Raw genomic sequence first — 14,768 nt, 5'->3', positions numbered from 1 at the left:
GAGGGAGCATGTGCTTCATGTGTGTGTGGTCGTGTGAGCGTGTGCATGTCCCTGTGGGTGCCTGTCTGCATGTTTGTGTTTACAAAGGCCTCGCACATCCCACAATTCTCAGCTTCGCCACAACACACACAGACAGGTGTGAGGACTGGAGAGAGCGAGAGCCCAGATTGTGGAGCACGGCCTCGCTGAGCAAATATTACTCTCACTCTCACTCTCCCGGTCTCCGTCTCCCTCTCTCCCTCTCTCCCTCGCTCTCATTCAACGTCGGTTTCTCTCTTGGTCTCTCTGTATCCTCTCTTTCCCACTGTGCCAAACACAGAGGGCCTCTTTGTTATTCAGAGTAGGAAATGCAACTGGAGCCAAATCTGCCCTGCTTTCCGTTTGATATCATCCCTCCTTTGTTCTTAGCCGTCTCCCATCACCACGCTCTTGGCCTCAGACGGCATCAGCCGGGCACATGGGAACAAGCGCGGCTCAGACGAGATACATCTCGTGATGTCCTGTATGTTTGACTTCAAGTGTAGCTTGAGGTGACATTTAGAGTAATGATAAGATAAAGGTCAAACAGATGTTTTCCACTGAATGGTAGTGCACAGGGGTTGGTTTGAAGGTTGCTTCTGCTGTTGTTATTTTACAGTGGGTAGTGCTTTATTCAAAAATACAATGTGGTAGCCAATACTGTAAATAAAGGTTATATCAGACGGAATACACTTAAAGGGACAGTTCACCTGCAAATCAAAAATACACAGTGTTATTTATCAGTCCAGATTGTTTTTGGTGTGAGGTTTCATTTAGGAACTATTTTCTTTGTACCAAACTATACCCATCAACTGTATCATCCCACAAAGGGAGTGTGCATCAACTGCTAGCTCACCTAGCACCACTGAGCTATCTTAAATTACAGCTCAGCCAATGAGGACATGTTTATACCTAATGCTGTCATGAGCACGAGCCTCCTGTTCATGAGTAGATGCACCCTTCCTTCTGCGTGGTGATATCGTTGACAGGTGTGGTTTGGTAGACAGACAACAGTTCCAAGGAAGCGTGCATCTACTTACGGAGGCTCGTTTTCGTGACAGCTCAAGATGTGAACATTAATGGCGTCCTCCTCAGCTAAGCTGTAACATTAGCTAGCTCAGGGGTGCTTAGTAAGTTAGCAGTAGGTGCGCAGTTCCTTGTGCGTGGTGACTGGAACTGCTCACAACAAGGTCTGTGGATTATCTTCAGTAACCAGGTCATGATTTCTGGAAAGAGACACTGCTGTTTTTGGCGCTTTGAGTGCCAGAAGCCAAGCCATCTAGCTCCATTATACTGTAGAGAAGGCAGACATCTCTATGGCCGATACAGTATCTCCAACACAACTCACACCAAAACAATCTGGATGGATAAACAGCATTACAGGTAAGAGGAAAATCCTTTAATATGATGTAATATGGCCATTTCCATGTAGACGAATCATACATGAAAAACACATGAACTTGCCAGTTTGTTTGGCCACGCTAAATCTCAATCTGGTTACTCCGTCAGGTGTGACTATCAAGTGGTATCCTTGAACATGCAGAGCAACATCCCCAAAGTAGTCGAGGGTGTTTCAGTATGTGTGTCGGTCTGTCTGCTTCGATCCTCCCCCCCAACCCCCGGAGAGCGAGACAGAAGAGTCTACACGCTGAATACTAATAATATTCACCAACATCACTTCTCATTCAGATGACTAGCAGTTATGAGCTCAACTTCAAAAGCCTGTTTCATCTGCGGAGTAAGTGGGAATAAAGGATTTAGTAAATATGGGGAACTCAGCGCGAACTCCACTTTATTTGTGGAATCTATGTTAGGCCCTGCGACTAAGTCATCAGCTCACTTTGTAAGTTGCATGTTGCACTGTCATGGTGCATGGATGAAGCAGATTTGAATTCTGGAGATATCCAGAAAAATGCAATTAAATACTCGTACAATAAGAATATTTTAAGGCGCTGTGCTGTGCAAATGTTAATAAAAGAGAGATTTGGATAATTTGGCCTGCCATTTGTTCAGATATCTTTCTCAATAAAAATCTCAGCTGTAATATTGGTTGAAGTGCGGAGCTATTACTGGTGATGTGATTGCATTTGACATAGTTATATTTTTATTCTCACAGCAGGCAAGTGTCTGACTAAAACTGAGCAACTTTTCAATTGTTTTATTTTTATGTTGTTTTGTTTTTTAGAGTGGAATAAAACAAATCACACACAGCACGGCTACGTGTTAGTCACAGATGCTGAGGGAAGAAAAAAAACCTGGAGATTACAGTAAACCTGTTTGCTCCTCTCCCTCAGCTACGGACACCATTGTCTAAATAACTCCTTCACACCACATCCGCCCACCGCGCTTCCTAACCTGTAAGCTCTGGCCAGCTGGTTGTTGAGTGTGTTAAAAGCAGAGATAAGGAGAGAGGATGGCAATCTATCACCTCGCACTGACAGCCTCGCACGTCGTCTGTCTCTGGGGTTGCTGCGCTGCCATGCTCCCCTGCAGCTGCTCCTCCTCTCCTCTCCTCTCCTCTCCCGTCACTTCTCCTCTTCAGCTCATCTCTTTTCCACCCTACCAGGTTTTCCACTCCTCTCATCTCCTCACCCCTTCTCTGTCCTTGTGTCCCCTTCCACCCTCGTCTGCCCTCGCCTTTTGCCTACTTAGTATGTCAGCTGCATTGATGGCTATCGGCTGCTTCCCACCCGCCCCGCAATGCTGTGTCACTTCATTAGAAGTGTGAAAGGATGACCTTGCACTCTGTCTCTCTTTTTTTGCTCAGTGTCTCTCTTCACTCTGTCTAAGTCATACACTACTCCAGCTGTCCCTCTTTCCCTCATCACTCTTCCTCTCATACTCCGCCTCAGCCAACCAGCCAGCCAGCCGGCAAGTGCCCTTCATCTTTCTCTCTCTCTTGTCTTTTCCTTGTCTCTCTATTTCTTCCTCTCTCCCTGCCCTCATTGTTCTCCTTCATTATCAAACGCTGTCACAGCGTCCCCCGCTGTGCCACCCAGGTTATTTATAGCTAACAGAGGGTGGTGGTGCTGGTGATGCTGAGAGGTGGGCCATCTCAGGCCCTGCTGGAGCGCACACACACACACACTTTTCTTGACATTTAAACATATGCACACACACTTAAACTATCTATTCGCCTGCAAGAGAGCATGTGCATAATCAGCGAATGGAGGTTTTTGTGCGTGCGTCTTCCCACCACCTACCTGTCTCTCAGACATGACGTAGAGGTAGTTGCGGTCCAGGGAGAAGGCCATATCTCGCAGGACAGGGCTGCCGTCCTTGATGACCGATATCGTCTCGTACTGGACGCCGCCATGAGGAGGCCCGTCGACACGAATCTGAGAAACACAGAGCGCAAACAGGTCAGTGATTGCTATTTATATCAGAGTGACAGCAGGAGTGGGAAAACAGACGAAGGATGATTGACAGGGATGTCAGATGAGGGTCAAATAATATCTGCAAAACAATCTATCGCTATCATTTAGCTACTTGGAGATTCAGGTGGGTGGAGGAAGTAAAGAACTGAAAGAGGCAGACGGATGACTTTCAAATACTTTTTCTAAGTGTCAAAAATGTGCGGCACTTATTTTATTATTTCACAGTATGGGGTTAATGTCACCCCTCCCGTGATTTGATGTAGGATGGGGTTACCACAACTGTTAAGAATTATGTGCTGATATTATTAGACCTTTGTGAAACCTTAGCTCTGTTTTCCTTTCCTCTCCCTCCTGATGAATGATGTATTCCCTCAGTAAAGCTTTGAACTTGAGGCCAAGACCACCTCACTACAAAAACACTGGAAAAGCCTTCTAATGACTTATTCGAGGTACGTGACCCTCTCTGACCCAGACGGGCTTCTGCCGGCCCCGCTCCTTCTTTATTCATCAGATCCTGTTGGACAAATATATAACCACGACGGTAAATCTTGAGGGGCAGCGTTGGGTTTTGAGATGATGGGCGTGAGAGATGTCTGTGATGTCACATGTCACGAGGCCCTCCTCCACCCATGAAAGCTGATGGCTCTATCATCTGTCCATCCCTGGCTGCCTCCCTCCACCCAAACATTCATCTATCTATTCAGATGGTGACAGCACCAAAGAGCAGCCAGACTCTCTATGAAACATCACAGAGGGGAAAGTCAAGGTCATATGTCTGTCAAAAGGAAATCAACTGGGAGGGTGGGGGCAAATGTGCACACACACACACACACACACACACACACACACACGCCTTTGTGTATGTGTGTGTCAAACTGCTGGATGGTAAAGTAGGAGGAACGTGATGTAAGTTCACACAAAGCCCCCGGAGCTTTGCTTTCAAAGCTTCAGGGTTAGCCGAGTACAAGACAGCAGGCGGCACAGCTAAGAGGCAGGGCTCAAAAGTGGTTGAGCCTTCCACGGCTGACCTACGTCTGACCTTGGCATGCAAAAGAAAACATTGAAAAAGAAGACATATGTGAAAACCATATGTAGGAGGAGAAAGGCAGGATGTGGGGGCCGTGCCAGTCTTCATCTGGTTACTGACACTGCGGCGTGGAGGGAGACCTCGGCAAACATGCTCATCCATAAAGCATGTCGGCGCACAGCCAGACCAGTGCTGTTCTCTTCACTACTACTGTTTCAGTGTGGGTTTTGTGTGTGTGCGCGCGCGTGTATGTGTGTGTGCACCCATAGGAGCAGTCTGTCATGCTGTGATATGTGTCCAAGCAGGCCGCCACTGGGGATCACAAGATAACCCGACCTTCCCCTCTGCACGCCTGCAGTTCATCTGAATCAGATCGCTATCACACAGTCCCTCACCGCTGTCCAGGGGCCTCTAAATTCACAGAAACACACACTCGCGCACACACACAGCTGTCTCAGAGTGTGTCCAGAGAAAAACCTTTATTCTCCAGGCTGCAGAGATGCCTCAGAGGGGGGAAGTTATGCTCCCCAGTACAAGTGCTGGCTCCCACCAGTGAAAATAATTAAATATTACTGTCTTTAAGAGGCTGTGGCACACAAAGGTAGTATCTTATGAAACTACACAACCTAAGGCATCCACTGAACAAACTAAGTCGACATACAGTAGCTTGTCAGTGAGTGGGCTAAATAATGCTCCCAAGTCAAGGCTAAATTTTGACAAAGGACAAATTGACATGGCATTTTCAAAGGGATCCCCTGAGCTCTCAACTCTAGATATCTGAATGGAGATGAGGTCTATGTGTACCCACAAGTCTCCTCTAAACATGAATAGGCCTGTTCTGAGTGAATGTTTTGTTCCTGATAACCAACATACTCCTTCAAATTACAGCAGCAGTGTGTGAGATTTCGGTGAATTTCGTGGCACCTAGTGGTGAGGATTGCAAAGCGCGACCAGCTGAAACTTCTCTCGGTTAGAATGGCTTCCATTTTCATTGTTCAGGAGGTTTTTACCGGGAAACAAATTATCCACAGATGTCCCTTTCTCTCCAAAACAAACGGACCAGGGGTCTCATTTATAAAACAACGCATAGAATCCAAACTAAAAATATACGTACGAATAAAAGCCAAAAATGGTGTGTGCCAAAATAAATTAGACAATTTCTACGATCAGGCAATTGTTCGTAAGCATGGATCAACGTCTCCCATCAAGTCAGGTTTTATAGATCACAATTTTCGCGTCGGACGTGGAGTTCGCCTCATACAGGCCTCGTTTTGTGTAAAGCAGCTCCACGTCACAAACCAGGGTTTCTCTGACACTGTTTGGCTTGCCTCAGACCGGCTGCTAGCCTAGCATCTGCTAATGTGTGCTGACATTTTTTCTTTGATAACTTAAGATCCAGATGTTCAAGAGGTTTTTACAGGGAACTGAATTATACGCAGAGGTCTCTTCCTCTCTAACACAAACAGACCCAGTGATTCAAACCAGTAAAAGTGCCGAATAAAGCAGTTTCAAGTTAAAAAAATCTGTGTTTTCTGACACTGCTGATGGAGAGGGGCTGCTAACTACACTGGTTGATGCGAAAATGCGAATGGCCCTATCTAATGGCAGTGTTTGGTTTGTCCGTTCTGGGCTACTGTAGAAACATGGCGATCTCCTCAGTCGAGGACCTGCTCCCAATGTAGATATAAACAGCTCGTTCTAAGGTAACAAAAACACAATGATTCTTATTTCCAGGTGAATATATTCTAAAGAAAACACACTTGTTGTACTATGATCCATTTCTGCCAATATATCCCCCTAAATCCAACACACTGGACCTTTAAATCTGTGTATTTGTCTCTAAGAAAAAGGACAACCAGCCTATTTGGAGAGCAAACAATCGGCTAACACATTCATACAGAGATTCATAACACATTAGAGCAGGATAGCTGTGGAACTCAAACTGCTATTAGTCCACGCACATCAGATAATAACTAATATTAACTGTAAAATAAGAAACCACAGGATATCAGTGTGCAATTCCTCCTTAATACCTGATATGTGATATAATAGCATAAGCAAATTCCTGAAATTCAGTTATGGCTTATGGTTTTGGTGTACCACCCCAAGATTTTCTGTGGCCCCATTTAGCTGACCCTATGAAAATTACTAGGGGTGCCACTGCCAGGCAGAGGTTTAACACTTTGTGACACACTACAGTTGAAGCTCTAATCTATCAGGCCCTGCAATTAGTAAACAGTAAACTGTCTTGTTAAGCAAACACATTTAATCAGCAGTGCAGAGGTGTTTAAAAAGAGATTAATAATCAATGACCTTCCCTTTTACCAGTCACCAATACTGCGTGTTTCTCAGCCTCTGCTCCTTTTGTGTATCTTTTTTCCTGAAACAGCTCAGGCCTATGGCTCACACAGAGAAAATGGAATCAACATAACTGACACTCTGGCACTCCAGAAGCACTTACACCATCCCACCGTGTACACACAAACACACCCACATCCAGTTGCTTTTCACATTACGACACCGCTTTTCTATAGTAGCGGTAAATCTCACAAAGTGTGTTACATTGGCACATATGCAGACGCAAACACACACCCACAGCATTGTAAGGAAGTGAAGAAACGAGTGACTGTGTGTGAGGTGCTGAATCTGAAGGACTTTGCAGGGCAGGCTCGCCTCTGGGTGGGCGAACGAGACAAAAAAAAAAAAAGAAGAGGAAAATGAAAACCCTGGGCAAGCAAATGGAGAAACCAGTGCTGCTCGGACCAAAAATAATTCTGTCAAAAACTCACTCACTCCCACGCTACCATACTGCTAGCCTACAGTACCTGTGTAAGCGACTCTCAGGCCCCAAACATCCATTTCCTCGGCATCGCTTTACTTCAACCTTTAGCCTGCTCTCTCAGGTACTTAAACCTATCCCCTGTCTGCCCCATTTGACCCTGCATTATTTATCAGGCTGGGTGAGAAGGCTGCTAACAGGTTGGAATCATACCTTCAAGCTCCTCTGACAATATTACTGCGCCTCTATTTTAGGAGGAGCCGTCCGCTGAAACAGCCCCCGTTGCCCCAGAGAGCTGTCCTTGGTTTGGCCTGGTCTAACATGGTCCCCATTTCATCGTCACAGCCATTAGCTGGACTCTCTCTATCAGCAGCGTCTGGAAGCTGCAACTGAGTAAAGTGAGGAACGCAGGGGGGGGGGAAAGTGAAGATGGATGAGAGTGTTGAAAAACAAAAAACATGTACCCCAGGGGCAGCACGGTGTGTGTAGTTAATATTTGTGAAAAGGAAAAACAGTGCTGTCCTGAATGTCAAAGAATGATGGTCACACACTTTTCACAACATTCACATGAGGCACACTGTATTCTCCATATACAAACAGACACTCACTGAACCACTGTGAACAAGGCCTGGACAACTGAGGGCAGAAATAGCTGTCCCCAGGCATCACTGAGTGGGAGGACTTGTTAATCAGCTGGCTATAAATCCTGGAGCACACACAGGGTTACTGGGTTTTCAAACTCCAAACCACTTTCACCACTTTTCAATAACTTTGGATTATTTTCCCAACTGTAGTCCTGTACTGTACAAACAACATGTTTCAAATACTGCCTGTGACAAAGTGGGTGAGACCACAGCATTTGTTCCATGTAGGCATTTCTTAGCATGCTTGTCACATCTGTTTAGCCTCTTTATTCTGCGTCATTGCAAGCACAAACTATCCTGGTTTGTTTGTGTTGAGCATTATATTTTGTTAGTTATAATCCTGAATAACTCTTACTCAGACAAATATTGTTTAAAGCTACAGTGGTAATTTTTAAGAAAAACCTTTTTCTCATATTTACTGAAACTGTCACCACATCCTGACAGTAGTACATGACACAGATCATCTGTGGAAAAATCACATCCCTCCTCCTACTCCTGACGCTCCTAATGGCAATTAAAAGAATCAACTGCGCGTGAATGAAACCAACCAATCAGAGCCACGCTCAAAAAATAATTAATAGGGTTTGTGGATAATGCTTAAAATAAGGATACTTTTCAGCATTAAAAAATGTGTTAAAATGTTTTAAGTTGAACAGATGGATTCTTTTTATAGTGCAGAACTAATGAGAAAGTTTGTGACCCAAAAATAAGCACTGACAGCTAAACTGTACACTAAAAAATGCTCCTGAAAACATCTGAAGTGAAAAATGGGCAATGCAGGAACAGAATTTTGATTCATAGTTGATCAGCGCGGACTAGTTTGACAGTGATTGACATGATTGACAGCTGTGTTAGAGACTCCTCAGCTCTGATTGGTTGTTTTCATTCAGGTGCAGTGGATACTTTCAAATGCCGTTAGGAGCACGAAGAGGAGGAGCATCATGTTGGATATAGTGACAGTTTCATGAAATATGAAGAGAACTTATTTTTATAAAAGTTACCGACTACAGCTTTAAGGTTAGATTTTTAACATTTTTAGTATTTATTTGGGTCTGCAAATAAATATAAGAACATCATATATTAATCTACACATTCATGTAATAAAGTCACAGCCTCTCACAGAAAATGGAAGATACTTAAATAGTAAAGTGCAAAACATTACAATGAAGTTATTTCACATAATTTAGAAATGTCTGCAGTCCGACAAAGGTGTAGGCTGAAGCTACAGCTACAACACCTACACTTTAACAGCACATCATGCTTAGAAATCACCAACAAAACAGCAACAAAGACAAAAAACAACTTACAAAAGGCAACTTTAAGTTTCTGTGCCCTGTTCTGCTACGTCAGTACTACAGTCTGACCATCCATTTGCATATTTGATCTGTACGTTATTTACTTTTGTTTAAACCTACTTAATGTTCCACATGTTTTCAGTTCCTCACTACAACTGTTCTATAAACATTTGGCAGTAGTCCTAACCAATGGTTTATCAACAATAAAAACTCCTCTCAGAGCATGCTGACTTTCTCTCTTTTGAAACGACTTTTGGATACCTTCAGGTAATAATTGACTTTTTGCTCTGCACATAATTTCACCTGTTTTAAAGTTCTTAAAATGTACGAGTCTTCAGTTAAATAAGTAATGAGTTAATTATTGTCTATTGATTTAACCTTTAATTTTCTTGAATTAAAGTTTAGTTTCATTGTACTGTCTTATGCTCGCAATGCTGTCCAGGAGTTAAGGTACAATCAGATTATGTTTACATTCAACTGAGTTTCCCTGCACTTGGCCCGAAACAGGACATGATGTCACCTTTCTGATGCAAGCAATAAATAAATAAATCACAAACTATAAACACACAAAATCTGCCGGTGCCGTCTAGAGATCGCAGCCAAACAGGAAATGCATGCTTGAATTGTCCGTATACAGGAAATTTAATGTAAGTATACCTTTAAAGGGGTGACGGCCAAACAACTTCCTGCTTTTATGTTCTTGCTGACATCAACAATGATGTCATGGCTTAACCCAAACATGGGGTTATTGCATTGGGCTCAGTGTTGTATCAACTGCAATTTATTTTATTTGTTGTTTGATGTTTTGTCATCGCCTGTAATATGTGTGAGAATGAGTCACACTAATATGGTTCTGCCAAGACTGATGATGATGATGTGCGGTAGACTGGAGGACCTATTTAATGGGGGAGTTATGTGTCAGTTGAGGGGGAAGGATTTCTGTGCAGCTGTGTGCACGTGACATTACCTTGGACTGATGTGAGTTGCTTTTTTCTCAGTTAAGTCTGGTTTGCAGTTTAGTTGTTTGTCTTTTTTTGGTATTAAAAATAAAATTTCAAATTCCAGGATTGTTATATTTGTGATATTGGTTCGGGCATTTGATCAGGATGCCTTCTGGGCGCCTCCTGTTGGAGGTGTTTCAGGCACGCCCTGGTAGGAGGCCACAGGGCAGACCCAGAACATGCTGGAGGGATTTCATATCTCATCTGGCCTTGGAACACCTTGGGGTCCCCCAGGAGATAGGGACGTCTGGGGTGTATTGCTTGGCCTGCTGCCCCCACAACCCTGCCCCAGATAAGCGGATGAAAATAGATGGACGGAGGTCACAGAGCACTTTTTTTTTAAAATTTCCCCTCTGGGATAAATACAGTATATCTATTTTTTTATTTTCTATTCTGTAAACTACATATGGGATACCAATAATTTACTACCCGTAACAGTGGGCAAAGCTCCCAAGCTGCTCTCAGCTGTGTACAAACTTAACGTCACAGCACCTAGTCAGGCATAAACGGGTGGGAGGTGGGGGGTTTGGCCAGCAGGGAAGCTGTGGCAGCGGCATCAGAGGCCTCCCCTTGTGGCTACAAGGGCCTGTGCCAGTGGGGTGCTTTTGATCAGACCATGTAAGCACCCTGGAAAAACGTTTGAAGATTGACCAAACTCCAATTCAAATTGCCCTTCTCCCTCTTTCTCTTTCTCTCCCTCTCCCTTGGTCTCACTGGTTTTGAACGCAGTGCCAGACACTGGATCCCCAACCGTGTGAGTCTGTGTGAAGCAATTTGCTGAGTGAAAAGTGCTGAATAAATCCACGGTGAAAGTGCATCAAATGTGTGCTAGCAGTGCATGCATTGTGGATGCTGCTGCTCAGAGATAGAAGGCAAAGGGCTAAAACTGCAGGTCCCTCCTATAGACACCGCAATGTGAGATTATACTACATGCCAAAATGATCAGTTTCCAAATTGTTTAATCCTACACTGTATGAGAAGCAAGCAAGACTTAAAATGAGTGTTTAAATTTAGCCTTTAAAAGCAAAACACTATTATTTACCGATTTACTGATTTGGTCTCAATTTTGCAGCCCGTCTCCAAATGTTTGCTCAACATTAACTACTCAATTTTTAAAGAATGTTTCTCCGGTAATGGCCACAGCTGCTAACAATTACCTGAGAGCTGCTGTCTTTTCAGATTTGGAAAAAGGCTATTTTTTAACCTTAGCCTTGAGGGAGGTTAGTGTTTCTGAAACAGGACTCACATGTGTACAGGTGGCTGCCAACACCAATACAGATCCATCTGAGGGTGTGCATTATTTTACCACCATCTTTCAGCTGGCAGAGCAGATTGTAACCCACGCATGGAAACCTGTACCAAACCACAGTGTGCCGCACACTCCGCACTAACACCTTGTACCAGGATAGGATTAAGTCAAATTGTAGGTCTTCCACCTACACCGTGTACCAGAATAGTATAATGGGAGTTGATTTTAGGGAGATTGTGCTTTTATGGCTGAAACTCTGGACCATATCGTGCTCAACGAGAGAGAGAAACACAGTGGAGAGTGAAAGTTTAACTTCCTAAGTAACCTATCTGGCAGCTATATCCTGTATCTACGCTAATCCAGTTCAACAGTCTTGGATGTTGAAGTGATAGGCATTGCCTTTATCTGGCTGATCCCACGCACTGGATTAGATTCTGCAAAAGCTCACAACCAACCACCAGCACACACTTTCTCGCTCTGTGTCAATGCAGTGACCCTTTACAGAGACACCGCCGAGGAGGCTCTGCTGAGGGAAAAGGGAGCTTTGTCGTGAAGCGGGGGTCGTGCCGATTGAAAAAGACACAGGTCAGAGGGATCTGACGATGACCATGATAAACCTTATCCAATCAAATCCAATACGTCTGATGGCACCAATCTAAACCTCGGTTAAATGGCCTTGAATTGGATGTTGAGATTGGTTGGTACTTTGGGCCAGATGACAGGTGACAGACTGCTGACAGCGTTTTAAGAGCCAGTGAAGCTTGTCAGGAGGCATCCGTGATTTGAAAAGCTTTTGTGACAGCCGGGTGCTCGCACTACATCGGTTTTTGCATTGCAAGCACAACTTTGAGGTAGAGAAAGTAATTTGTCCTCAGCTTTTAACCCCTTCAAAGAGAATATTTAGCGGTGTGTCACAGTCTTTTTTACACATGTATGCAAGGGCATCACTTTGTGTTTAGAAGTGGTGGGGACATGGGGCTCAGATGATAAAACCATGGGAATAAAAACAGTCTTAAACACATTTAAAAAATGCAAAGGGGCGGGGGGTTGTATGATGTCAGACTAAATAATTATAGCAGGTTGTGGGGGAAAAAAAGGGCATTAAAAGTGCACAGCCTGAGCTACTACGAAGGGTGTAGGTTTTGTTTCACATTGGAGGGGACACAAATGAGGTCTGGGGGTAAATTTTGGGCATGAAACACTTCATATCCTGCAGTCTGGTGAATTTAGTGAACCTATTTGTGCCTTTCCTGTATCAATTTACGGTGGAAATGTATTTATGTAAAGGAAAACATAAATTCAGGCACCAGGTGACGATTCAAGAACATATAATGGAATATAATTCAGTGAGGCTCTCCGGCTTTCTGTATTGTTTTGGAATATTTACTCTCCTGTAGATCAACTTTTTTCATTTAATGTTATCCCTGCGGAGTCATAGGCATAATCTACTCTTCTGTCCTCTTTTGTTTGGGCGTCAAATGTGCATGTGGCACCTATTTTAATTGATTTCTAAACCTCTGGACTGTATGTCTTCACATGTTCATCAAGACAAAATGGATAACTTAGAGAAGAAGGGTTTTTGTTAAAGTTACTTATCGGCACATGCAAGCTTTTGTGTCATTTTAGCATCAGTAGGCTAGCATGGAATTATAATTTTTGAACAGAGGTTAGTTTTTTTGGACAATGCACATTTGTTTTTTTTTCTATAGGGAAGAGTGGGGTCAGTTAGCTGTAAAAAGCTAGCGATAAATTTTTACTTTGGAGTGGGAGGGTCAATTGGCCAAAGATAGATTACAGAACTGCTATCAATACAGTATCACAAAACATAAATTTGTGACTCTCAAGTGTATTGATATTTTCTTACACCACTGCTGTGGTCATGTCTACTACCTAGCTGAAAATGTTGCAGCTGTTAGGTAACTGTTTATTTACTTGTTCACAATCTGTTTATGAAAATACGCTCTCGTGAAGTGAGTGAAAAAAATACATCTTGCTTGCTTAACCAATAATATGTGGTGGGCAACATACAGTGTATTGAACAACAAGCCACGGGGCTATTTACAATCGGGCCACTGGCTGGACATGCCTGAAGTAGCCATTGAGTAATGGAAGGTTATGTCATGTCAGTATAAAAATGTTCCAACTGACCCTGCTCTCCCCTATTTACATTGCATTGTATGTGTTCTTATTGAGCAAATATTAACAAAAAAATCCAGAACACTTTTAACAAATTATGCTTTTAAAAGGTGGAGACAAAATCAGCCATTTTGAAAAGCAGTAGAGGCATGTCCCCAGTGTGAATGACACCGAAGCATGTATGTGAGTGTGACTACTGCATGTTTCACAGCCGTGTAAAAGACAAGTGGCACTGGGGTATGAGGTGCACTGACAGATCCACTGTCCGTCCCCCTGGAGATGGATGTATAATGCCCAGACGAGGATGAAGTCACACCCTTTGGGCGTGAGTTGGGGCTGCATCAGGGTGAGTGGACTGGAAGTATGAGTCACCCTAGGGAGGGGGGAACGGGGGATTCATCACCAACACACCAGAAGTCAGACACCAGTGAGACACACAAATTCATCCTGATTGTCTCTGTGTAACGAGGATGCATGCACATGTGTGTGTGCCCTTACACATGAGTACGGCTCATGGAGAAACATAAATGAGCATTCTCACACACACACAAACGGAGATACAAATCAACTGGCTGTATTCGACACTTGGCAGAACATTGTGTACCAACCAGGCTCACTATCTCTATCTATTCGCATGTCTGTCCTGGAAACTCGGCTTGAAATTTAGCAGACTGCTATTGTATTTCTTTACTTCAGGTGGAATGGGTACAGGCTATTCAGCTGCCTATGTGAGTGAGTGTGTGTGTGTGTGTGTGTGTGTGTGTGTCTCACTCTCTTTCTCTCACTTTCTCTCACTGCGCACTGGGAGAAAACATGGAGCCTCTCTCCGCCTCGATAACGCATCTAATCCATCACCAGTGTCAGGCTGAAGAATTCTGGTGTCAGTAGCGAGCGGCATGTAGAAATGTGCTGTGTATATGTGTGCGTGATGGCTCCCAGCAGCCCAGCACGCCGTCTCTTTTGTTCCCGTTCCTGTTGTACAATATAAGCTCCCATAAGGCGTATGTTAGCCTGCTTGCCTATATGCGCTGTGTGTCACTTCCCATCGGGCAGACGGAGGTCGGAGAGGCCTCTCTGTGGTGATGGAGGACAGGAACACGAGGCAAGACAGGGAGAAAGCAAAGAAAAGAGAGGAAAAGAAAAAGGGCAGATGTGGAGATTGGAGGAAAAAGGAGAAACAGTCTACAGAGGGAGGCAGGGGCAGGAGAGGGGCAAATGTGAAAAACAGACACAGAGATCAAA

The 14,768-nt window shown here is 43.9% G+C and overlaps 1 protein-coding gene across 4 annotated transcripts in view; it reads right to left on the bottom strand.

Moving 5' to 3' along the window:
- plxna2 (plexin A2) overlaps positions 1–14,768 on the bottom strand; it is a 278,378-nt gene that overhangs the window by 162,834 nt on the left and 100,776 nt on the right. For all 4 annotated transcript variants that reach the window (XM_049580229.1, XM_049580226.1, XM_049580227.1 and 1 more), the window contains one exon: positions 3,222–3,356. In XM_049580229.1, the coding sequence (XP_049436186.1) occupies positions 3,222–3,356 (135 nt within the window). The remainder of the gene's footprint in view (positions 1–3,221; positions 3,357–14,768) is intronic.

Source organism: Epinephelus fuscoguttatus, linkage group LG7, assembly GCF_011397635.1.
Source record: "Epinephelus fuscoguttatus linkage group LG7, E.fuscoguttatus.final_Chr_v1".
Taxonomy (NCBI): domain Eukaryota; kingdom Metazoa; phylum Chordata; class Actinopteri; order Perciformes; family Serranidae; genus Epinephelus; species Epinephelus fuscoguttatus.
Note: the sequence above shows the minus strand (reverse complement) of the source record. Positions and strands in the feature narration are given on the sequence as shown.